At 35.9% G+C, this 26920-nt stretch overlaps 2 protein-coding genes across 3 annotated transcripts in view; one reads left to right on the top strand and one right to left on the bottom strand.

Annotated features, from left to right (window-relative positions):
* Positions 1-26920, top strand: part of RAPH1 (Ras association (RalGDS/AF-6) and pleckstrin homology domains 1) — a 99383-nt gene that overhangs the window by 66073 nt on the left and 6390 nt on the right. Inside the window, 8 exon segments of the mRNA XM_042949809.1 lie at positions 5697-5774; positions 6177-6336; positions 8712-8833; positions 10017-10082; positions 12152-12295; positions 13160-13270; positions 22697-22795; positions 23821-23941. Coding sequence (XP_042805743.1) covers positions 5697-5774; positions 6177-6336; positions 8712-8833; positions 10017-10082; positions 12152-12295; positions 13160-13270; positions 22697-22795; positions 23821-23941 — 901 coding nt within the window.
* The window catches only part of ABI2 (abl interactor 2), a 139303-nt gene continuing 134614 nt past the window's right edge, over positions 22232-26920 (bottom strand). Inside the window, exon 12 of one of the 2 annotated variants that reach the window (XM_042949816.1) lies at positions 22232-22418. In XM_042949816.1, the coding sequence (XP_042805750.1) occupies positions 22360-22418 (59 nt within the window). In that variant the 3' untranslated portion in view covers positions 22232-22359. The remainder of the gene's footprint in view (positions 22419-26920) is intronic. The other variant, XM_042949815.1, reaches the window with a different exon arrangement.

Genomic DNA, 26920 nt, shown 5'->3' with positions numbered 1-26920 from the left:
CCTTAAATGTAAGCTCCTTGAGAGCAGGAACTCTCTTCCCTGCACTCAGATCCAAGCCTGCATAGTCTCAACAAACATCTGTCACATAACACAGTGGTCCTTTAGTGACTTCTAAGGACTGTTAATAATGTTAACCACCATTTTCTTTGCTTCAGGGAAGTTACAAAAGTGCTATTATATTACTGTAAGTCTTTTCATTTTTCACAAGCAGTTTTTATTTACTGCTTTCCCATAAGTTTGTGCTATAATGTTTAAGAACAAAAGGAACTGTGACAACATTATAGTGGAGAGAGCAAGTAGTTAGTCATTTGGTAACTGCCGGTATGATCTTAGAAAGATTAGTCTTTCTGGGCCTTGGTTAATCAGTATAATGGATATAATAATGATATTGGCCTTGTATAATTCAGAATTAAGTGAGATACTATGTGCAAGAATGCCTCATAGTGTGTGGCAAGTTTTAGGTGTTCAGTTAATGTTAAATGTCCTGATTTCTCCAAGGAAATAAACTAGTTGTTACTATTATTATTTGGGCTCTAAGTATTAAAGAGTAGAACATTTCATAGGCAGTGAGCTATTTACCACTCAAAGTTTCCTTGGAATCTTTTTAAATTTACATAACTTTTTGTAAAATGTGAAACTAGATCCCAAAGAAACTGCTAACCACTTTTTAATCCCTTAATTTCAGTTGGATTTGTTCTGAACCATCAAAGCCTTAATAATTTCTTAGTTGAAGGAATTCATTGGCCATCTCTTAGCAACTGTCACTCTTTCTGTGAGATTTTAATTTTTACACTAAAGAGAATGCTTCAACACTGTGTAACCACAGCATTGGCTTTCATTTAATCAGAAGATCTTCACTGAGTTTTGTTCTTTATGTAAATTTGAAGAGGCTTGGCATTTGATGGTTATTGATAGCCCCACAGGAGTTTTTCAGGTTGAAAATGGGTTGTCTTTTGCTCTTTTAAGAGACAGGGTAGGAGAGAAAGTTGTTATATGTGTGAGATACCTTTTACTTATGCTGTGGGACAAACAATGTGGAGAAAGGGATAGTCAAAAGATAAGGGGCAGAGAAGGCTTAAGACCTGAGGGTTTCTGCATTAACAAAAAGAAGAGAACATGAGATGAATAAAGCTTTGTTCTTTGTATTGAAGTCAGTTTATAAATAAACTGCCATATGTCTTCTTACTATATAATCTAAACATATCAACAAAGAGTGATCTTTATTGTCCACTTTATGAACTTAAAACAATTTCTTCCTCTTCTAGGTTGTTAGGGTCAACATGATAATGTAGGTGAAATCAACCTTTCCGAGGAAGAGGTTATCCATAAGAAGCATAAAATGCTATGATCCTGCAATTTGATATAAATATTTTTATTTTCAATTTTGCTCCAGTGATGATATTCAGACTCTAAAATCTAAAAGTAAGAGGTATCTTGATCAGTTGTTTCTTCAAAAAGCTTCTAGCAAGGATCATCCTTGTTAATCAACTGGAGAAGAATAAACTAAAATTTGCCTAGGTTGACATTAAGCACATAGTTCTTAAATTTGAACTTGATATAGTTTTAAAACAGATCAAGAGTACTATTTTAAGTACATGGAAGGGCTGAATTTGGATGTTAAAATAGCCCCACCTAGGGGCACCGGGTGGCTCAGTCGGTTAAGCATCCGACTTGGATGATCTCATGGTTCATGAGTTCAAGACCCCACAAGTTGGAGCCCCGCATTGGGCTCTGTGCTGACAGTTCAGAGCCTGGAGCCTGCTTCGCATTCTGCGTCTTCTTCTCTCTCTGGCCTTTCCTCCACTCACTCTCTGTCTCTGTCTGTCTGTCTCTCTCTCTCTCTCTCTCTCTCTTTCTCAAAAATAAAGAAACAACAAAAAAAAATTTCTACATAGTCCCACCTGGGGTGCTTTACATAAAAATGGTTTCTTACTGATGACTAGGAAATCTAATTGGTTTAATATATGTCAAATGGTTGCACTGTATCTCTTGTTTCATTAATTCTTTCTTCTGGTGTGTCAGCATTTTTCCCGTTAGCCTGTGGAACAAAAACTTCATTGAAACTAATCTTACATTTGAATGACTTTTTTTAAATCAGTGCTTCAAAAGGTAGCACTGGTTGTGTTCTTTTGTATTTGGCAAATAATATTATACTAAAAGGGGAATATGAAAATATTATTTTTATATTTATAACCAGTATCAGAATGCAGTATTTAAATTTGTATATTCCTTTTTAAAATAAACTTTATGTTTGTAGAGAACTTTTAGATTCACAGTAAAATTGAGGGGAAGGTACAGAGTGATCAACATCCCCCACCAGAATGGTACATTTGATACAACTGATGAACCTTTGTTGGCATATCATTATCACCCAGAATCCATAGTTTACAGTAGGGTTCCCTCTTGGGAACCCTCCAGTTTATTAACAAGGACAGTCTTGGATTTGAACAAATGTGTAGTGACATGTATCTAACATTGTATCATGAAGAATAGCTTCACTCCACTTAATCCCTCCCTCTTCCCCAACCCTGGGCAACCACTCGTCTTTTTACTGTCTCCATAGTTTTGCCTTTTTTTAGAATGTCCTGTTGTTGGAATCATAGTGTGCAGGGTGCCTGGGTGGCTCAGTTGGTTAAGCATCTGACTTCGGCTCAGGTCATGATCTCACGGTTTGTGAGTTTGAGCCCTGTATCAGGCTCTGCACTGCCTGTGCGGAGTGTGCTTGGGACTCTCTCTCTGTCCCTCCCCGACTTGGACCCACGCGTGCCCACTCTCTTTCTCTTTCTCAGATAAATAAATTTTAAAAAAGAAAGTGGAATCATATAGTGTGCAGCCTTTTCAGATTGGCTTCTTTTGCTTAGTAATATGCTTTCAAGTTTCCCTGATGTCTTTTCATGGCTTGATCATTTGTTTTTAGCACTGACTAATATTCCATTGTCTGGATGTAGCACAGTTTATCCATTTACCTACTGAAGGATATCTGGGTTGCTTCCAAGTTTTAGCAAAGTTATAAATAATGCTGCTATAAACATCTGTGTGCAGATTTTTGGGTGGAGGTAAATTTCACCTTATTTGGGTAGATACTAAGGAGCATGATTACTAGATCATATTGTGAGAGCATGTTTAGTTTTATAAGAAACAACCAAACTATCTTCCAAAGTGGCTGTGCCATTTTGCATTCCCACCAGCAATGTATGTGAGTTCCTTTTGATCCACAACTTTACCAACATTTGATGTTTTCAGTGTTTTAGATTTGGGCCATTTTAATAGGTTGTGTAGTGGTATCCCGTCTTAATTTGCAGTTCCCTAAAGACATATGATATTGAGCTTATTAGCCATAGGCTATTAGCCACGTGTGTATCTTCTTTGGTGAGTTGTTCATTTGTGTCTTTTACCCATTTATCGGGTTCATTTTCTTGAGTTTAAGAGTTCTTAGTATATTTTAGATAAATAGTCCTTTATCGGATAAGTCTGATAAATATTTTGCAAATATTTTTTCCTAGTCTGTAGCTTGTCTTATCCTCCTGAATATTCTTTTTCTTTTAAAAATGTTTTTTGGCTTTGGAGACAATTTTTTTAACTTCTGCAGAATAATTATAATGTTATAAAAGTATTTGGCCTTTTGAAGTTCATGTTTATATTCCAAATACACAAAGCATTGATTTTGCATATCAGTCTTTCCTCACCAGACTTTGAGATTTAAATTTGCTTTTCAGAGACATGAAGTAAAACTTGAAAATATGCCTTGATAAATTTTTCTTCTCTGTAACAGCCATTCATACTAATACAAAGATGTGGGAAATGAGCCATGAGGAACATAAGATCATTATCCCATTGAGAAAACATTTGTAAGACTCGTGCTTCCTTCTTTCCTCTCCCCCCACCCAAAAAAAAAAAAAAAAAAAAAAAACCTGTCAACTGATTTCATAAAAACCACTGGAAATGCTAGTATTCAAAATTCCTTTCTAGAGTAGTGCTGTACTTAGAAACCCAGGGTTTGGTAATTTAATAATGGTTTGTTTCTCTAAGACACAGAATTCTAGAAACTTAAGTTTTAATGACAGTAGCATAGTTTTCTCACTGTATAGCCTGCATTAAAAAGAAAAAAGAAACTTACTGTGAAATACACAGGCAACATATTTTATGTTGTTTATTTGCATAAAGGGGGGGGATACAGGATTTAATCCTTTAATCAAATGAATATACCTAGAATAGTCTAAGAATCAAGTCTTATCTTACCCCCTCCATTGTTAAAATAAAGTTCTTTGTTCCCTAATTGGGTTTACAGATAGTATTTCCACGCCTCGGTTATTATGTTAATTCACTGGCTCCTTTCATTGAAAAAGATCTGATTTCTGGCAAAGGAGCCCAGTATCTTCTCTAACCACTATTTTCTTCTCTGTTCTACAGAGTAGTAACTATTAAGCTTGAAATGAGGGAAGATAGCCTAGATTATGAAATGGAAAGAGAACAGTTCAGAAACAAGAAAGACAACAATTTAGGAGAACAGGGAGTAAATCTTATAAATGAAGTTCGTTTTTGTTTTTGACTATGGAAGCTTTAGCTTTTTCGTGAAGAGTAACACATGGATTGTATTTTTTAATCATAATTCAGAGCAGGTAAAGTTGGCTGATATAACCAGGGTTTTCTTTTGTTTTAAGTCTTATATTAAATATAGGAATGTATAAGATGGTAGTATATGTTTTTCTTAGATATTTTCCAGAGTAATCAAAAGCTTAGAAATAGAAAGTAATCCTTCATAAGTGAAGATTTACTTATATGAGTTTTTCTCAACTGGAGATTAAGGCTACAGTATACAATGGCCTATTGCTGGAAAGTACAGGTAAGTACCAGTATTACAGTACTATATGTTATTTTAGGAAAAACTAAACTGTGTAACTGTAGTTGTAGTTGTTGATAATTTTATTACTACTTATCTAAATTTTATAAAGAAGTTACTAGAAATTAGATATTTGGAAAAGTATATTTGAAATTATATTTGAAATTTTAAAAATTTCATCAGTGAGTTAGTAGAAACAAATTTGAGTTTAACTGACATAAGACATTGGTTATATTGTATATTTTTTAAGGTAGAATGAAACCTAGTGTATAATGCATTCTTCTCTATCTGAATTGGTATATTAATGAGAACATACCTGTATTTTTTATTAGGGACTTTTATGTCAGTGCAAAGAAATAAACTGATACTTTTTTTTTTTTTTTTTTTTTTGCTGTTTATGATGAAGATACATTTTTAGTATAATAGAACAAAACATTAGTATGCAGAAGATTGCCCAGACTTCAGAGGCGAGTGTAAATTCAGAGTTGAGGGATTGTGCAGGTGTGACAAACTGGCAGGACCATACACAGCACATTATGCATTCCTGTTTCTCCTACCTCAGAACCTGAAATTTATCTGCTTCAGATTGATAGATTTACTACATTACAGATTGCTTTTCCTTTAGAAGGTGGAATCTGGTCTTATAAGAGATCTTCAAGTCTTCATCTTAAAAATGTTCTTTGTATGTCTATCTTACTTAGTGAGTAGGGTTATTTTTTAAATGTGCTCTATGTAAGTGGCTGAAGTTATATTCTTACTAAAATTCAATGCTGGCAAACATCCTTAAGATAAAAAGACTTTTCAAAAATTCTCATTATTTTAGCATCAGTTTACCTGAAGTGCTTTGTGTTCACAGGAAGAACAGGCAGCAAAATTGAAAGCTGAGAAGATCAGAGTTGCCCTGGAGAAAATTAAAGAGGCTCAAGTGAAAAAGGTGATATTTGGGTGTTTTCCTGGTTTGGGATTTTTAAAATCAGATTTATAAAAAATTGCCTTGCTTATATACCATACTTCTAAGGTACAGAGAGATAGAGGGGTATTTCTTCCTAATAACATTTTCTGCATGTATTTTTGGAGATAAAATGTATTATAGAGAAATAACTTTGTTTTAAATTCTAAAACACAATTGTCTTGTGATAACCTTAAAAATGCTTTAAATTTGTTTAGGTAGGTTATTTGATACCTAATTTTAGAGTTTCTTGCATAATAAAGTCATTATTTGTGTTTTAATTTATATTTAACTAAGAACATTACTCAGAACATTGCTTGATATTGGAAGAAATTTCTAGAATGCCTATTTTTCGGTTTGTTTTTAATTTCCTTTTACCTGTTATAGTTGGTGATCAGAGTTCACATGTCTGACGATAGTTCTAAAACAATGATGGTGGATGAGAGGCAGACGGTGAGACAAGTGCTGGACAACCTAATGGACAAATCCCACTGCAGTTATAGTTTAGACTGGTCACTCGTAGAAACCATCTCTGAATTACAAATGGGTTAGTAGTATAATTGCTTTACTTACTTTTTCGTTTCTATGTAATTCTAACAGCTTGTGTGTTAACAAAAACACTTTGAGACATCTATATATATTTTTTTCTATATATAACTTTGGATTTCATACACTATCTTTTTTTTCATCAAGTATTTTGAGATTTCTTTGAATGCAAGATCATTCCCAGTTCACTTCAGATCTTACGGCTAAAACTTTTTTTTTTTAAGTAAAAAAATACTTTTTCCCTTAAGTAACTGCATAAATAGACACACTTGCTAAAAATCATTATATCTATTCACATTTGTTCTGAGTTCCTTATTTTTTTAAAAACAAGTCTTACCTTTTTTTTTTTAATGTTTATATTTGAGAGAGAGACAGAGTGCAAGTTGGGGAGGGGCAGAGAGCAAGAGAGGGAGGGAGACACAGAATCTGAAGCAGGCTCCAGGCTCTGAGCTGTCAGCACAGCCTGACGCGGGGCTCGAACCCACAAACCATGAGATCACGACCTGAGCCAAAGTCCTATGCTTAACTGACTAAGCCACTGAGGCATCCCTGTTTTGAATTCCTTAGACCAGCATTTGACTTTTAAAAGGGAAAACATAAAACATCTTTTTTATTTTTAGCTAGATGTACTAAATCTTAGTTTTCTATGATTTGTAATGTAGTGTGGTATTTTCTAATTTTAAAAATTCCTCATTTTTAATGCCATCATGGACTCTTTAAGAAGTTTTCTTTTTATATTATTAGTTGTGTGATTATAGTAACCTGGCAATTATTATTTTATTAGGTATTATTGAATCAGTAATCAATTTCAACTTTATATTTTATTTTAAAAAGTATTTGCATTGCTCTTCCTATCTCTTGTATCTTTAAATATTTCACAGCAGTTTCCAGCGAAATAAAAGTTTAATTATTCTTTGGTCACAGAACACACATACATCACCCCCAAAACTAAGCCATAAGTTATTAGTTTATTAACATGTATAAAATGTATTCTAATAATGCTGATAACTATTCTGAGAGAATTAGAAAGGTTTGAGTTTATAGGTATGGCATCATGGTACACAGAAAATGTTTGGATGCTAGTTTTTGGAATATGTCCAGAGCTATAGGTTAAAGACCCATATATGTAATATTTCTCTATTACAATTAGCTACAGTATCTTAACAAACTGTTAATTTAATCATATATGGCACAGTGCTTCAAACATACATACTTCAGACAGTATGTGATCACTCAGTATTTGTTGAATGAATAAAACGAGGGACTACTAAGTACCCAAAATAAGATGGTGAAAACAAATTATAAGAAGTGTCAATTATTCAGTTAAACAGTAAAGATTATTAAGGATGAATAAACAAAATGTAAAATGCAGCTGTTTGCCAAAGACCTATTACCTACAGACACAGAAAGATTGAAAGTAAAAGGAGTGTGAAAGATACTCACTAAAAAAAAGATAATTATGTTAAGATCAGACAAAATAGACTAAGCAAAATGCATCACTAGGAAAGGAAACCACACATCTTCACCAGGAAGATGTAATCATTCTAAATGTTATCTAATAATGGCATTACAATGTATAAAGCAAAAGTTGACAGAACTACCAGGAGAAATTCACAAGTCAGCCTTTGTAGTAGAACTTTTTCACCTAAGAATCTCTTCAGTGATCAGTATAATCAAGCAGACAAAAAAGGATATAGGAGATTTGAAAAATAAGTTTGATCTAATAGACATATTAAGAACACTAATAACAGGACAGTGTGCATTCTTTTCAAGCAGAGATGGAATATTTTCAAAAACTGATTCAAATGTCAGTCCATAAGCACCTGAAAGGAAATTTCAAAAAATCCATATCTAGGATGTGTTCCTTGAACATGGGTTAATATATAAGACATGTTCTTTGATTCCTAATTAGAAATTAGAAATTAGAAAATACATCTGTTTAAAATTAAAACCAATAGACCAAAGAAGAAAACATCTTGGAAATTTTTTAAATGATAAGAACTAAATACTATTGGGAATACTTAATATAAGAATTTATGAAATGCAACTAACATGCTGGGGGATTTTGGTGTTTGTTTTTTCAAGGGTGGGATGGCAAAGGCTGAAGGCTGAGGAAGACGCAGAAGTCAGAAGACCTAGATTTTAGTCCTAATTCTTCCATGTAGCATCTGTGTGACTTTGCTGAAATCAGTTAACACCACTGGGCACATTTCCTTATATGAAAATAGAGGGAAGACCAGATAATCCCTAAGGGCCAGGGACTATAATGTCAGTTAAAATTGTGTGGTTCCGCTCTGAATTACTTCACAAGGTTGCATACCTTTGATGCAGGTCTGATGAATACTAACAAAATATTGATATTTTATCTTGGGACAGAGAGAATCTTTGAAGACCATGAAAACTTGGTTGAAAATCTTCTTAATTGGACAAGAGATAGCCAAAACAAGCTTATATTTATGGAACGTATAGAAAAATATGCACTTTTCAAAAACCCACAGGTGAGACTGAATAACTTACAGAAGCCATGATTTCTAAATGTTCACCTTATTATTCTATTACTTTTAAGTTAATAGAGTTTAAAACAAAAAACTGACAACCACCTGGTTGGAGCATTGTGGTTGCAAAACCTCATGGGAGCATTCACTACTGCTGAAGTGGAAGGTCTGCTGGGGCCCTGGTGTCAGGCCTCAAAGAGGTTACCAGTCTCACAGAGCCAGATGGGGTGAGCCTTTGGGGCATCAGAAGGAACTCCAGGGAGATACCAGGTTTCTCCTCTTTGTCATCCAGAGCTGTTGAACTCAGCTATTTATTTGGTGAGCTTCTCATCTATCAAAGAAAAGTACTTTCATATTTAAGTTCTCTACTTCCTCCATTTATCCAGTTGACACTTTATTTTGATTTTTTAAAAAATCTCAATAACCTTGATTATAAATGATTCTACCTTCTAGTTTAAGTTACCTTGATTTATTTGGCATCTTTGCTTATTTCAGAATGTTTAATACTTCCTAACACAAATATTTTATAAAAATCAGTAGGTAAGAGAAAACAACTCCACTATAAAAGGAAGTAATGAAAAATGGTTGCAGTGTTAAAAGTATTAAATAATTATCCTTCAGACAGCTTAATCATGATACATTTTTACCAGATATTTTTAGTGAACAGTACACATTTGGGAATATTAATAGATCTTTTTATACGTGATTATGAAAAAGTTTAGAATTAGAATTCAGATTTTAGTTGAGTCAAGCAAATGATATAATGATAGTCTGAGAGAATTGAGAATTTCTTCTCTTAAAGCCAGAACACAAATTAAAATTTTTGTATCTGGATCACTTAAGCTTAGCATATTTTAAGGAAATTTGCCTTACTCTACTAAATTTGTAAACCTTTAAGGTCCTTTCATCAGTTGTTGAAAACATTTGCCATCTGTTACATGTGATACCACCTCCGGATTTGGGGCAGGGCTGTTTATGGAATAGTTCAAGATATTGGGTAAAATGAGGAGGAGGAGGCATTTTAGCCCTGATGCTCATGCACCAGTTACTTTTCAGAGCAGTATTCCTCTCATTCTATACAAGAAGACACAATTGCGAAATCTCTAGAAGAAATCATATATGCACCTGTTCCAAGGGAATAATAGGGTGGGTTTATTCCTTAACTTTCATTTATTTATTTTTCCAGAATTATCTTCTGGGGAAAAAGGAAACCGCTGAGATGGCAGATAGAAATAAAGAAGTGCTGTTGGAGGTATGACTCTTCACTCCCCTCACCCTCTTTTTTCCTGCACATTAAAATATTAAAATGCTAAGTACCTTTTTTGAAGTTGAGTATATCAATGCTATATATTCATAATTGCACTTGCAACTAGAGAAGCCTGTATTCCTCCATATCCTGAGGGGGAGAATTCAACTATGTGACTGTTAGGCCACTGAAGAACCTCTTAAAATCTGTTATTTTGCCAAGTAATATATCAGTGGACTAAAAAGGAGTCATGAGCTGTTAGAAGCAGACAGGTGGGGAAAAAAGGCTAGTCAATGAAGGACATGACTGTGGTGTTTTATCTATTTACCCAAAGAGAAATTTGAATATACTTAGTTATTTACAGAATACTTCAAGCCTTACCTTTATATAATTCAAATAATTTTATAAATCATGATCTTTTAAGATGTACACATATATACATACATACACACACACGCACACACACACACATACATACGCCCCAATGTTAATAAAATAAATTCAAACATAATTCAGTTTTTTGTTTTTTGGCCTTTGCTGATTTTAGAGAACTAAAATCAAAGAAGTTAGTATATTTAAAAACCAGAATAAACTTAGTTAGCAAAAAGGCAATTAGGAAAATGAAGATCAACACTTACCTTTTCATAGTAATACTAGTTACAATTAAAAATCCTCTTTAGGGCACCTGGGTGGCTCAGTCGGTTAAGCGTCCGACTTCAGCTCAACTTCAGCTCAGGTCACAATCTCGCGGTCCGTGAGTTCGAGCCCTGCGTCGGGCTCTGGTCTGATGGCTCAGAGCCTGGAGCCTGCTTCCGATTCTGTGTCTCCCTCTCTCTCTGCCCCTCCCCTGTTCATGCTCTGTCTCTCTCTGTCTCAAAAATAAATAAACGTTAAAAAAAAAATCCTCTTTATAATTCCTGATTTCTCTGTACTTGGAGAATAGAGCAATTAATTTAGGTTCAAAATATTCTATGTTAATATTTAGTGAGGATTTCTATTTTTCTCTTACCAAATACATAACTGATTTTTTAATTACATTTTTATCTAATATAGACATTAGAATTCATAATTTTGAGTTTACATTGCTTTCAACCTAGTTTTAAATCTTTAGAAAATAAATGACCTCTTTGTTTTAGAATCATATAAATTGATAATTTTTAAATTGTGAATTTTAATTTATCACTTAGCATGTTGCTTTCTTTTAAAATTTAGTTTGACAGCTAATCAAAATGTGTTGTTAATTTTGAGAAAAAATCTAATGCTTATGTTAGCTCTGAGACTTTTATTAAATTTAGTGTTATACTAATTTATTAAATTTAGTGTTACAGTGTAAATGCTGTTTACAGATGCATTTAAATCCTGTTACATGCAACTCAGTTGACAGTTCAGCTTACTTTCTTCAAAACAGTGTTAGGTAGGGACACCTGGGTGGCTCAGTTGGTTGAGCATCTGGCTCTTGATTTTTGACTCAGGTCATGATCTCAGAGTCATAGGATGGAGCCCTGAGTCAGGCTCCACCCTGAGCATAGATCCTGCTTAAGATTCTTTCTCTCCCTCTGCCCCTCTCACCTGCACCTGCATACCCATGCTCGCTCATGTGCGCGCGCTCTCTCTCTCTAAGTTAAAAAAAAAAAGGGTGGGGGGGTGCCTGGGTGGCTCACTTGGTTAATTAAGCATTCAACTTTGGCTCAGGTCATGATCTCATGGACCGTGAGTTTAAGCCCCATGTCAGGCTCTGTGCTGACAACTTAAAGCCTGGAGCCTGCTTCAGATCCTGTGTTTCCCTCTCTCTCTGCCCCTCCCCCACTCCCACTCTGTCTTTATCTCAAAAATAAACATTTAAAAAAAATTTTTTTTTAAGTGTCAGGTGGAAGTTCATAGGGATAGCCATAGTTGTTTCACAATAAATCTACATGATGTTTAGAATAGGATGTTCTAACTGAGGTAAAATTAGCAATGTGGTTTTACTACAAAGCCATTTTGGTTTATAGTATCATGGATTTTACAGGCTAAACACAGTTTTGTTTTGAGAATCAAAAGATCACATGTCTTTCCAAATCATCTTCTTATTTTAGGAATGTTTTTGTGGAAGTTCTGTAACTGTACCAGAAATTGAAGGAGTCCTGTGGCTGAAAGATGATGGTAAAAAGTCCTGGAAAAAGCGTTATTTTCTCTTGCGAGCATCTGGTATCTACTATGTCCCTAAAGGAAAAGCAAAGGTGTGTCCCTTCTGTTGGCTTTTGAGCTTCCTCATTATGGCAATTGATTTTAACCTGCAGTGAGTATGCTGACAGGGTGAATCCAGGCTCTGATGGTTTCAACTCTTGTAGGACACACAGGATACTGCTTTGTTTATTGATCTGTTATAAAGAAAAAGACCCCTGAAAGTGGTCACACTTTGGTCATTCATTGGGACCATCTCAATCATCTTGTCACATTTGAAATCATACTGTTATTTAGTATTTTTGGAACTTCTGTCAGAGTAGGTTTTGCTTGTTACTGTTTGGGGAGAATACAATTTTGGGATTATAGGCATTTCAGCCTCACTGGGATAATATGCTCCTGCTGAGGGCCCGTTTGGTAGCTGTCACTTCTCTGCTTACTAGGGACCAGCACTGTTTTAAACTCTTCACAGCATCATCTTATCCAGTCTTAACCACCATCCTAAGAGGTATATTTTGTTGCCTCTATTTAAGGTGAGGAAACGCTGACTTAAGAATCATTGTACTTGAGATATGCATTACAAGCACTGAACTACACGATTCTTTTTTTCCAGAGCTCTGTTATACTATGTTGTATTTAATATACTATATTATATTTAAAGTCTCTTTAAAATGCCACCCTTTCCAAGTAAGTGTGTTCATTGTGAATGGCAGGCAGTAAGTGAAATGGACTGCCTTTTTGTTGCATTATGGATAAAAGAAGGAACATTTATAGAGAATCTCACTGTCTTGTTATCTACAAAATATCACTATTTCCACGAAGCAAAATTTTTATTCTCCACTAGAAACTGTTAACCAAGTATGATATTTGCTTCTTTATATATTATTGTTCATTCAGTCTTTTGGGTGTTTTTATCTTAGGTCTCTCGAGAACTGGTGTGCTTTCTCCAACTGGATCATGTCAATGTTTATTATGGACAGGACTATCGGAACAAATACAAAGCACCCACAGATTATTGTCTGGTGCTAAAGGTAAGCATGTTTCTCTTTTTAGGAATTAAAAAAAAATGTAATGTTTATTCTTGAGAGAGAGAGAGAGAGAGAGAGAGAGAGCGAGCAAGTGAGCGGGGGGAGGGGCAGAGAAAGAGGAGGACACAGGATCCGAAGCAGGCTCCAGACTCTGAGCTGTCAGCACAGAGCCCGACATAGGGCTCAAACTCATGAACCGCGAGATCATGACCTGAGCTGAGGTTGAATGTTTAACCAACTGATGCACCCAGGCACCCCTCTTTTTAGGAATTTTAATTGATGTTAGACATAGAACTAGTTATTGGACATTTTAGAATAGTTTATATCTCTATTAAGTATACTATTTTTGCCTTCTCTTGAAGTTTTGAAGAGAATAGTGAAGGATGGTAAGGAAAAGAAGTATATGCTTAAACCACAGCTGACTACTAACTCAATAGCCCTAATTAGATTGATGTTGCTAAGAAATGGATACTGTATAAGCTTTGGGTCAGAATATACAAAATATTTAACTTTTAAATTTGAGATTTTTATCTAAAAGCAGGCTAATTTTAGGAAACTTAGATCAAAGCCAAAAGTGGGAAATGGGTATTTTGTGTTTTAGTTCTTTTCCTGTATTTACCCAGCAGAACCATCAGGGGGCAGTGTGCCCAATTTCAAAGTGGACTGGCTCATATCTGGTCCAGAAATGATTTTTGTCACTTTTTCCAGCAAACCATAACCCTGCTAGCCAATGCATATATTATGACCCATCTGAGCTGTTTTTAGTGAGTTTCTTCCCTCTTTTATCCAAACTTTTGAGCTTCTCACACTGACCATAACTGTGCTTTTGAGAACTGATATTTTTAGTGCATTTTTAGTAATCTTTGGAACACTGATAAAGAAAACATTTAAAAATTCAAGATAGGGGCACCTGGGTAGCTCAGTTGGTTAAACATCCAACTTCAGCTCAGGTCATGATCTCATAGCTCGTGGGTTCAAGCCCCAGGTCGGGCTCTGTGCTGACAGCTCAGAGCCTGGAGCCTACTTCAGATTTTGTGTCTCCCTCTCTCTCTGCCCCTCCCCTGCTCGCACTCTGTGTGTGTGTGTGTCTCTCTCTCAAATATAAATAAACATTTAAAAAAGTAAAAATAAAAGTTCAAGATAATTATGGAGATGACTTAAGTTTTCCTCATTGGTTCCATCTTAGTTACCTCTTGGGTAACTACTTATGTCTACATGTTTATATCATTGATTTTTCTTTTCTCTGAGAATTGTCAGTTGAGTTTGGGGGTAGAGTTTTCATTGCTTTGGTAAAATTAACTGTATTGTAATGGTACCCCTTTATTAAATAATCCTTTCCTGGAGAATACCACTGTATCATTTAGGTTATAGCAACAAAGAATTTTTTAAAAGTCATTACAAAGTAGCTCAATCCAGTAGTTTTCAAAATAAAGTCCAAGCTCCCTGGGAGTCCCTGAAACTCTGTCAAGGGGCCTGTGGTGTCAAAATTACTATTCCAGTAATGCTGAGATGTTATTTGTCTTTTACACTCTCATTCTCTCACAAATGTATTGTGGAGTTTTCTAAGAGATTACATGACATGTGATGATAATTTTGCTGTCTTAGGTAATGGAACATATATTTGTATACTTTTGTATTTTAATTTTTCTCAGTTTTAATTTCTTATAAGGTAAGTATCAATAGACATAACCCATATAAGTGAAAGTTATTTAGGGGTCTCATAACATGAAGATAGTAAGAGTTGCCTTACTCCTTGAAATATTTCAAGGAGTCAGGGTTGTAAGAACTGAAATTTCTTCCTTCTTTCCCTATTCCATCTTCTGCCTTATCAGCTTATCCTCAGGCTGGCTTACTTCACAGGTACAGATGACCACTGTAGTTCTAGGCATCACCTGGATGATGGATCCATGATGCAGTGGATCTAGAAAAATCCAGCAGCAGAAGAGGGACTGTTACTCCCTGTATTTGTCTAAGAGTGAGGAAATATTTCCCAGGAGCTACCAACAGTCCTTCTCTTGAGAATCATTGGCCTGAGGACATGCGTACCTTTTTTTTTTAATTATTTTTTAAATTGAAGCACAATTATCAGATGGTGTTTTAATACTTTCAGGTGTACAATATAATTCAATAATTTATACATTTCTTCTTGCTCATTAAGAAGAATGTACTCTTAATCCCCTTTATTTCTCCTGTCCCCCCACCCATGCCCCCTTAACCACCAGTTCTGTGTATTTAAGAGTCTGTTTTTGTCTTTTTTTCTTTGTTCATTTGTTTCTTAAATTTCACATATGAGTGAAATCCTATGCTGTTTGTCTTTCTCTGACTTATTTCACTTAGCACTATACTCTCTATGTTCATCCATGTTGCAAATGGCAAGATCTCATTATTTTATGGCTGAGGAATACTCCTCTGTGTGTGTGTGTGTGTGTGTGTGTGTGTGTGTGTGTGTGTACACACACCATGTCTTATTTATCCATTCATCTATCAGTGGACATTTGGGTTGCTTCCATAATTTGGCTATTGTATATATTGTTACAGTAAACATAAGGGTGCATGTATTTTTTTGAATTAGTGTTTTTGTTTTCTTTGGGTAAATACCCAGTAGCAAAATTACTGTATCATATGGTAATTCTATTTTTAATTTTGAGGGGAAATTCCATACTGTTTTCCATAGTGGCTGCACCAGTTTGCATTCCCACCAACAGTGCACAAACGTTCCTTTTTCTCTATATCCTAACACTAGCTATATCATATGTTTTCGATTTTAGCCATTCTCACAGTTGTAAAGTGATATCTCATTATGGTTTTGATTTGCGTTTCCCTGATGATGAGTGATGTTGAGCATCTTCTGTGTCTGTTGGCCATATGTAAGTCTTATTTGGGAAAATTCTGTTCAGATCCTCTGCTCATTTTTTGATCAGATTATTTGTCTTTTTGGGTATTGAGTTGTGTAAATTCTTTATATACTTTGGATATTAACCCCTTATTTGACACATCATTGGCAAATATCGTCTCCCATTTGTAGGTTGTCCTTTTGTTGATGATTTCCTTTGCTGTGCAGAAGCTTTTTATATTGGTGTGGTCCCAATAGTTTGTGTTTTTTTATAATTTTTTTTAACATTTATTCATTTTGTGGGGTAGGGGCAGAGAGAGAGAGAGACAGAATTAGAAGCAGGCTCCAGGCTCTGAGCTGTCAGCACAGAGCCTGACATGGGGCTCGAGCTCACAAGCTGTGAGATCATGACCTGAGCTGAAGTTGGATGCTTAACCGACTAGCCACAAGGGTTTATTTTTTTTCTTTTATTTTCCTTGCCTGAAGAGACATACTCATAAATATGTTGCTAGAGCTGATGTCCAAGAGATTACTGCCTGTGTTTTCTTTTAGGAGTTTTATGGTTTTCAGGTCTCACATTTAGGTCTTTAATCCATTTTGAGTTTATTATTGTGTATGGTATAAGAAAGTGGCCCAGTTTCATTCTTTTACATGTAGGTGTTCAGTTTTCCCATCACCATTTGTTGAAAAGACTGTCTTTTCCCCATTGTATATTCTTGCCTCTTTTGGCATAGATTAATTAACCATATAAGCATGGGTTTCTTTCTGAATTTTATATTCTGTTCCATTGATCTATGTGTCCTTTATTTGTGCCAGTAATACATTACTACAGGTTTGTAGTATATCTTCAAATCTGAGATTATGATACTTCCAGCTTCATTGTTCTTTTTCAAGATTGCTTTGGCTATTTTTGGTCTTCTGTGGTTTCATACAAATTTTAGTATTATTTGTTCTAGTTACATGAAAAATGCTGTTAGTATTTTGATAGCAATTGCATTAAAGCTATAGGTTGCTTTGGGTAATATGGGCGTTGTAAGATTTGTTCTTCCAATCCATGAGATTGGACTGTCTTCCCATTTCTTTGTGTCATCTTCCATTTCTTTATCAGTGTTTTATAGTTCTCGTAGTACAGGTCTTTCCTTGGTTATGTTAATTCCATTATTTTTTGGCTTAGCCTAATCAGAATGCACACCCTAAGATGAGGGATTGACAGACTCTCAAACAAAATTGAGGCTCTTTCAGAAAAGAAGTAGGGGAGAAGAGATAGCTGTGAGGAAGGCAACAAACAGTGTCTCTTACAGCCAAAATTAATTATGACCACTATTATTTTAATCCCTTTTGCAGCTCACAGAATTCTTAGGTCAGGAATATTTTTGCTCAGAGGAGTTGTTCGTTAGCTTATATAGTAATTTATGTACTTCATATTTGCTTTTAGTGAAGTAGGTTAAGTTGAATTCATATATTTATATTGCCTACCTATTTATATCTAAAAATGTTCAATGTACTGAAACCATACTGCTAGGCACAAATAGTAGTAAAAATAATGGCTGTCATTTATCGAAGAACTCTAGGGTAGCAGACACTGCGCTAGAAGCACTGCATGACAGTGTCACACAGATCTGTTCTAGAGTCCCCATTTTTCAGATATGGAAACTGAGGTTTAGAGGGATCAATGTTCTTGAGACGACACAACTGTTAGTATTTAAGACCTGCCTTTTTTTCCTGCAAAGTCTGTACTAGATTTTGCCTATGTAAGTATTTTTATTCTTAGGCATATGAGTTCTAACAAACCCAAAAATGCTGCCACACAGGATCTACACAAATGTAAATATTTATAGGGTCTGATTCTACTTATCACCTTTGGGCTATAATGACTGAGTCAGTTCTTCCAGTAAAATGCAGGATACAGGAAATATAATACACACTTGTAGAAAGTAATAAAGCACATTGTTTAGTAACTAGTTTATTTTTTTATTTTTTTAATGTTCATTTATTTTTAAGAGAGAAAGACACAGAGTATGAGCAGAGAGGGAGACACAGAATCCAAGGCAGGCTCCAGCCTCCAAGCTGTCAGCACAGAGCCAGATATGGGGCTCAAACCCACGAAACATGAGATTATGACCTGAGCAGAAGTCCAATGCTTAACTGAATGAGCCACCCAGGCGCCCCTTAGTAATTAGGTTTTTTGTTTTTTTTTTAATTTTTTTTTTTTTAATGTTTATTTATTTTTGAGAGAGACAGAGACAGAATGCAAGTGGGTTGGGGCAGAGAGATGGGGAGGCACAGAATCTGAAGGAGGCTCCAGGCTCCGAGCTGTCAGCACAGAGCCTGATGCGGGGCTCAAGCTCACAAGCTGTGAGATCATGACGTGAGCTGAAGTCGGACGCTCAACCAACTGAGCTACCCAGGCGCCCCAGCAATTAGTTTTTTTAAAGGTATTAATAAAAATCATGGGAAGAGTTTACTCATGAAATATGACAATGAGGGAATAAATAGGACATACGTTATCTATTATCTGAAAGAGCTCCGTACATGTTGGATACATGTGTATGCGTGTATATACATTACTTAAAGGAGACTTACATTTCTAAAATACATATACCATGGTAATTGTTGGAATATAGCTCATCTTACCCAGGTCTAAATGTTTATTCCTAAAGAAATGAGGCAAAGTAATTTATTTTAGTATGTTAGGTAAGAAGGAAAAAATGGTTAATATTTAGAGGTGGAATATGAAAATGAACTTCAAACACCATTATTAAAAGAAAGATGTTATATGATAATGGTGGAAGTAGTAGGATTGAGTGTTATGTATTTTGTTTTTTAACTTCTTACATGTTAGTGAGAGAATTAATTTTCAAGCCTATTTGTGTTGCCAAAGTAATAAATGGGTAGTATATATTCAGTGGTTTTCCTTTGGCACTTGGACTGTGATTTTAGAGCATTACTTTTACTTAGTTTTAAGAATTACCTGTCTCGGGGCACCTGGGTGGCTCAGTCGGTTAAGCATCCAAAACTGGCTCAGGTCATGATCTCGCAGTTTGTGAGTTCCAGCCTTGTGTCGGGCTCTGCTGACAGCCTGGAGCCTGCTTCAGATTCTGTGTCTCCCTCTCTCTGACTCTCCCCCATTCATGCTGTCTTTCTGTCTCTCTTAAAAATAAATAATCATAAAAAAAAAAAAAAAGAATTACCTATCTCAATCGAATTTTTGGCATAAACAGAGAAAATTAATCTGATAGTACAATAGTAATCTGGAATTTCCTACTGTATTCTTAAATATTTTTATTTAATTCTCACATTTTTCCTTTGTTTTTTTAAGTGTATTCATTTTTATTTTGAGAGAGAGAGACAGCAGGGGAGGGGCAGAGCGAGAGGGAGAGAGAGAATCCCAAGCAAATTCCATGCTCTTAGCACAGAGCTCAGTGCAGGTCTCAAACCCACGAACTGTGAGATCATGACGTGAGCTGAAATCAAAAGCTGGAAGCTTAATGGACTGAGCCACCCAGGCACCCCTCAGATTTTTTTCCTTTATGAGAGAATGCAAACTTTCCAAATCCACATCGTTTTAAAGATGAAATGATAAAATAGCTGTTAATTTGTTTAGGGGAACAATTTGATTATATGTATATGTGTGTGTGTGTGTGTGTGTGTGTGTGTGTGTGTGTGTCTATATATATATATATATATATTTTTTTTTTTTTTTTTGCAATCTTTAAGAATCTAAATGTTAAGCTTTTGGTTTTTGACAAAGAATGTTTCCTCCACACTTGCTCCTAGCTCTTGTGTGATGTTTACAGTGGTGGAATGATAATGGGGGAAAAAGAGGAGAGAGGCATCATTTTTTGGAAGAAGATATCACCACAAATAAGACAGAAGTATGACATTATAATTAAAGGTACAGGCCCTGGAATGGATGGCATGGTTTCAAATCCTAGTTCTTTCACTAATAAGCATGAATATGTGAGCAATTTGGAGTACTGAGCCTCAGTTTCTCTTCATTTGGTGAAGATAGTAATATGTAACTCATCAGGTTTTCCTGAGGAGGGAATGCACTAATTAATATATGTGACATATTTAGCATATTGCCTGGTATGTACTAAGTGCTCAATAAATGCCACTTTATATCTCTACACCCAACATAGGGCTCAAGAGCCCCATGACTCCTGATCAAGAGTCCCATGCTCTATCAGCTGACCCACCCGGGCACCCCAATAAATGCCAGTTTTAAGAAAATAATATTTTGGTGGAACAGGCAACTGCCTGAGGTATTATTGCGGAGCCTGGGTGACCGTAATGAAGGCTATAGAAGGATTGTCTCTATTACGTGGAAGGTAAAAAAGAGAAGTTATGAGGTCCAAAAATGAACTTTAAACTAGCAGGTAATCTGCAGATACTCAAATAATCATATCCATAGTATTCTTCAGGGTGTTATATGGATTCCCAGGTTAGAGAAATGAGAGGATGGAGGATTGTTTCTCTTTGATTTTCTCTGATATTTTATTGATAAAAATACTCCCTTAATGTAGAGAATGAGTAGAACACAAACGCTCAGGCAGGGCCACTGCTGCAGTTGAATGCCCATGCGTGGTAGGTAGCCCTGCTCTCGGGAAATGGAAGGAATCAGTCAAGAACGGTTTGTGAATCACCATAGAGGGGGTGGTGGCAAAGGCTGAGTGCCACCTTGTAGACCTTTGTTCAGATGTCCACACTGTGTCCTGTAGGCAGTGCCTGAGTGAAGCAGGAGATGGAGAACAGCTACTCTTCAAGAGCTAGCTGGCAATACTGAAAAAAGCTCTTTTTCAGTCATCCCATTTTATCTTTTTTTTTTTTTGTTAATGTTCATTTTTGAGAAACAGAGACAGAGTGAGGGAGGAAGGGCAGAGAGAGAGGGAGACACAGAATCCAAAGCAGGTTCCAGGCTCTTGAGCTGTAAGCACCCAGCCCGACATGGGGCTCAAATTCATGAACTGCGAGATCATGACCTGAGCTGAAGTTGGACGTCTAACCGACTGAGCCACCTAAGCACCCCATCCCATTTTATCTTCTGCATGAACTGTGACTTCTGTTTTGCTCACAGTATATCCCAACACCTACTTAAAGATTTGGCTAACAGTTCTTAATATTTCTGTTACATGAATGAATGACATAGAATTCTTCTTTCTTATATGGAAAATACATCTCCTCTACCTGTCCTCCTTTACTTTTTCAAGATTGCTATGGTGGTTTATTATAATGTAATTTAATAAGGATGAGGAAATATATGCCAAGAGAAGGCCGTGGAACCTATAGAATTAGGAGAGAAAACTGTTAAGTATTGTTTTGCTAACCTCTTTTTGCTGAGGACTTATTGTTTAAAACTTTGACTATAGCCTTTAGTAACTAAATTGGTTTTGGTATTAAATGTTTTATTATAGGAGCTGAGCTTTCTAAAGCAATGCATAGAATAAAATAAATGGATTTAAATTTCTTACACTGTAGACCAGAGAGATGGATCTTTTTTTTCTTTTGAGAGAGAGAGAGGAAGAGAGAGACTGATGTGCATGGGGGGACGGGGAAAGGGAGAAAGAGAATCCCTAGCAGAGAGTCCTTTGTGGGGGCTTGATCCCACAACCGTGAAATCATGACCTGAGCCAAAATTTAGAGTCAGATGCTCAACCAACTTATTTTATTGATCTCATGGATTCCCACAACAAATGTGGTTAGAGAATCTTTAAAGCCTCTCATAATTGAACATAATCGTAAATATTTCCCCAGGTAAAACATAGCCATTTCAAAGTTTTTTCAGAATAACTGAAAAAAGAAGTAATAAATTAACAACCATTACATCCAGAACCAAGTGTGATTTGGGGCTTTTCTTTCCAGGTTGTGGCCCAGTAGAGTTAAAATACCTTCAGCCCATTCTAGCACTTGCATTGTGTAGTTGGTCTGGTCAGTCATCTCCCATCCTAGCTGCCGCTGAAAAGTACATTGGATTGTGAAAACTCATTCTGATGATGCAGTTGAAAGGCTGCTCATTCCTTGGAGGGTACGTGCTGTGGGTAGAAGGGGTGCAGAGCAGTGCTCAGTCCACAAAGGGGGCACCACTGCACCAGGTGTGAGCACCCACTTCTGTCTTAGGTGCTGTGTCCTGCACTTCACCCACTCCACCCGTTGGTTCACCTCCACAGAAGCTCTAGAAGCTTTACCGAAGATGCTCTCATTTGGAGTCTTCTGAACTCATGATTCCAATGGGTTCAAAGTGAAATCAGAATTTTCCCTTTCATAGTCTTACAGATGAAGAGTTATATTGATTTGTTAACCTTGATGGCCTCTGTTTCTCTGAAATACAGAAGGTATTTGGGAATTAGCCATGACATGAAGGTATTTTTTACCTTGCATATATCTTGACCTAAAATTTAACATAAGTTTCTTTGTAGTTTATTTTGTAAAAATTCTTATGGGCCATTTTATTTGGCCTTATGCCCACATAAGAGGTTTAAATTATTTTTGGCCATTACTCTAATGGCCTATAACTTGTCAGGGTATGTTTCAGCTTTGATAGAGTTTTTCTTTAGTTCTCCAGGGGACTGAATTAGACTTTGCCTTTAATATTGCAGCACCCACAGATCCAGAAGAAATCTCAGTATATCAAGTACCTTTGTTGTGATGATGTGAGGACCCTGCATCAGTGGGTTAATGGTATTCGCATTGCAAAGGTAGGGTGTTTTTGTTTTTGTTTTGTTTTGTTTTTGGTTTGATGATAGAATATGATGAGATGTTTCATGTGGTTTTGATTGTCATGACAATTCTAATCGTTTCATGTTTATGATTTTGTCAGTGTTTTCTGAGTTTTATGTTTGAAATGTCTTCTTTCCTTGGTGAGGAGATAGACATTTAACAGTTGGTATCCATGAAATCATACTGCTGGTAAAAGTGTAGCATCAGAGTGATTTATTTTGGCTCTGGAGAACACATTACATGATTGTCCTGTAGCAGAGTTTAGCCTAAGTCAAAGAAAGTTTTTGAGAATTAAATTGCTTCAAGGTGGGAGTAGGGGGATGAATAAGCAGGACACCAGATTTTTAGGTCAGTGAAAATATTCATACTCTGTGTAATACTGTAATGGTGAATACATGTCTTTATACATTTCTTCAAACCCCGTAGCATGTACAACACCAAGAGTGAACCTAAGGTAAACTATGGACTTTGATTATAAGGTATTAATATAGATTCATTGATGGAAACAAATGCACCCTCTGGTGGAGAATGTTGATAAAAGAGAGATTGTGCATGGGTAGTAGCAGGGACATATGTGAAATTTCTGTACCTTCCTCTCAATTTTGTTGTGAATCTAAAACTCTTTAAAAAAAGGAAGTTCTTGAAAAAAATTTTAAGGACATCTTGAAGAAGATTATACATAATACATGAAGGAATATTTTTGCCCATTAAGTAAAATAAAATTTATTATAGCTATAAAATCAGAGTTGCCTTAGGAATAACAAAAAAAATCTTTATATTGATAAGGCATATGAATGAAGTGTTAATTTATTGATATCTTTATTAAAATGAAAAATAAGAGTAGATTATAATTTACTGGTAATAAAATAACTTTTGAAGTATTTATAGGTATTAATTTTAATGCAAACTATGAATCAGTAAACAGAAATGCATCCCGTCTTACCTCACCCATCTGTATCATACCCAGTAAAGTTCACGTCACCATTTACTGCCTTCTGTTTAGTATGGGAAACAGCTCTACATGAACTATCAAGAAGCCTTGAAGAGGACAGAGTCGGCTTATGATTGGACTTCCTTATCCAGCTCCAGCATTAAATCAGGATCCAGTTCTTCGAGCATCCCAGGTAGTTTGAAACACTGAAAGCACTATTTACTGCCAATATGAAGATATCTCTATGAACCAGGCAGACCTGGTTATTTCAGCATGGTTGTTAAAAGCAGAGCTATACCTAATGTCTAAAGTATAAAATAAATTTTTTGGTGATTAGAGGGGACAATATCATGGGCTAGATCACAAATGTATTTGAAATGGAACAGCAGTATAGAGTTGTAAATTCAGGAGTGTTGTTATATATTTGTAAAGTTTATTTAAAACTCAGTCATAGTAGGGCACCTGGGTGGCTCCATCAGTTAAGTGACTCTTAGATCTCAGCTCAAGCCATGACTTCATGGTTTCGTAGTTAAAGCCCCACATCGGGCTCCATGCTGACAGTGTGGAGCCTGTTTGGGATTCTCTCTCTTCCTCTTTCTGCCCCACCCCCTATGCTCAAGTAAATAAATGGAAAAAAAAAAAAATCATACTGCCAAAAAACAACTGTTGATTCATACTCAGGGGTAGAAAAGTTCCTTGGAGAAAGTCTCCACACTGAGAATCCATGATGAAATTGCCCTCCTTCCCCAGAGGATTCCTGACATTTCAACAGAGTGCAAATAACTAGAATTAGTTCAGTATCACAGTTAAGGAGGCTGTTTAAGTCATCAAACTTAACTAAAGTTTTCACAGAAAATCAGTGATACTCAAAAGGTACTTATTTTCAGATTCCCACATCCTTAAAGTATGCAGTGATCACACCTAAAAATGCTTCTTTCCCTTCAAAATATTTCATGAATATGAGTAACTATGTCCTCTAAAAGCAGAATGTTTTTGTTTGTACTTACATATTATGAAAGAAATAATGACTTTAAGAGGTATTTGAAAAAAAAAACCTCTCATTATTTATTAGTACAACATATGAATTAATCTTTTACTGTGTTTTTACCAGGCTATGTGTATATGCTTTAAGAAAATTCTACTTTTCAAAATCTATTTTACTTTAAGATAAAATAAAAACATGGACTTTTATTTTATGTACTTAAAATAAAATTTTAAGTTTATTTATTTATTTTGAGAGAAACAGACACAGTGCAAGTAGGAGGGAGGGAGAGGGAGACAAAGAATCCCAAGCAGGCTCCATGCTGCCAAGTGCAGAGCCTTTCGTGGGAGTAAACTCACGAAACTGGGAGATAGTGACCTGAGCCAAAACCAAGTGTCAGACGCTTAACCCACCTACTTGCCCCAAAATACAGGCTTTTTAAAAAAGAAGTATTTGACTAAAAAGTTGTATGACTTTATTTCATCTCTAAGAAACAAAATGAGAATGTGTATACATACATATATTTCCTAGTACTGTCCACAGAGAGGGCTAGGAGTGGTGACACCCCAGTGGCAGTGAAAATACAGAGAGCCTAGATCTTGGTTTTCTAATTCCATTTTCCAGAACAAAAGAACTAGGGCTCTTTGGCAGATGGCTGATTCTAGGGCTGTGGCAGAGAATAAGAGGAGCCTGGAGCAGCTTGTAATGAAGGAAGTGCTCAAAAAACACAGTGATTAGTCTGTGCGAAGGGACACAGGAGCCACCTGAGAGAGTGTCCAGGGACCAAAGCTGTAACAGTTGGAACAACAAAATAACATAAGATCATAACCCAAATTATAAAATAAACAGCCATCAGTCCACATGGATATAAATTCTTGAATAAATAAATGGGGAAGAGACAGATCTTCTGGATGGAAGAGTTCTAAGTGGTTTGTGCAGACACTCTTCCCTCAAGGAGATGGAGCTTAATTCCCCCCTTAAGTGTGGGTTGGCAGAGTGACTTGCTTGCCAAGAGGATGGTTAGGTGTGGGGGAAGGGGAGTAACTGTACAGTGCAGAAACCTGACAAAAATTAGCTCAGCCAAGTTGTCAAGGTCAGTGTCTTCAGTAATATGTCCTGTTGATAGCATGTACCCTTTACATAATGTGATGAAATTGGCACTTTGCCTCTCTTGGTCTTCTTCCCCAAATTTCATAACTCAATCTAATCAAGAGAAAAACATCAGACAAAATAATAATTGAGAGACATTCTCTAAAATACGTGACCTGTTACTCCTCAAAACTGTCAAAGTCATCAAAAACGAAGGAAGTCTGAGAAACTGTCATAGGAGACATGACAACTAACTAGAAGTGAAGTCCAAAAAAAGCTTGTGGAGTTTAGTTAACAGTGATGTATCCGTGTTGGTTCCTTTATTGTGGCAAATGTACCAGGGTAATGTAGCAACTTAATAATGAGGTAAATTGGGTGCTAGGTGTGCAGGAACTCTGCTAGCTTTGCAACTCTTCTATAAATCTAAAACTCTTGTAAAAATGTTTATTAAAAAGGGAAGACACTTTTGAGACAATGGATTGAGAAAGACAAGGTAAGAATATGTCACAAGTAAGATTTTAGAAAAAGAAATTCAGGGAAAGATTGAGAAAACAGACGCCATAATATATTTTTTTTAATTTATATAGCATTGATGCGGGTTCTTCCACACATTTTATGACATGGTGTGGTGCCTTTTCCTAGTCCAGCATCATCCCTTCTTATACAGTGTGTTAAGTATTATGCAGCCTTGTAAATATAAATTGCAAAATCATGTGCATTCATGCTGAAGAGAGCTCAAGGATTCACATATTCCAGCCTCTTATCTTACAGGCTGTTGTCCTGAATAGCAGTTAAATAGGGACATACACTAGTGAAGTTGCAACTTTTTAAAAAATATTCAGCAATTACACAAGAAACAAGTGTTGTTGAAGTTATGGAGAAAAAGGAACACTTGTGCATTGTTGGTGGGAATGCAAATCGGTGCATCCACTGTGGAAAATAGTATGGAAGTTCCTCAAAAAATTAAAAATAGAACCAGGAATCACACTACTGGATATTTACCCAAAGAATGCAAAAACACTAGTTCAAAAGGATATATGCACCCCTATATTTATGGCAGCATTATTTACAATAACCAAACGGTGGAAGCAGCCCAAAAGT

The sequence above is a fragment of the Panthera leo genome, chromosome C1, assembly GCF_018350215.1.
Source record: "Panthera leo isolate Ple1 chromosome C1, P.leo_Ple1_pat1.1, whole genome shotgun sequence".
Taxonomy (NCBI): domain Eukaryota; kingdom Metazoa; phylum Chordata; class Mammalia; order Carnivora; family Felidae; genus Panthera; species Panthera leo.
The sequence above is the reverse complement of the archived record's forward strand: the minus strand, read 5'-3'. Positions and strand labels throughout refer to the sequence as shown.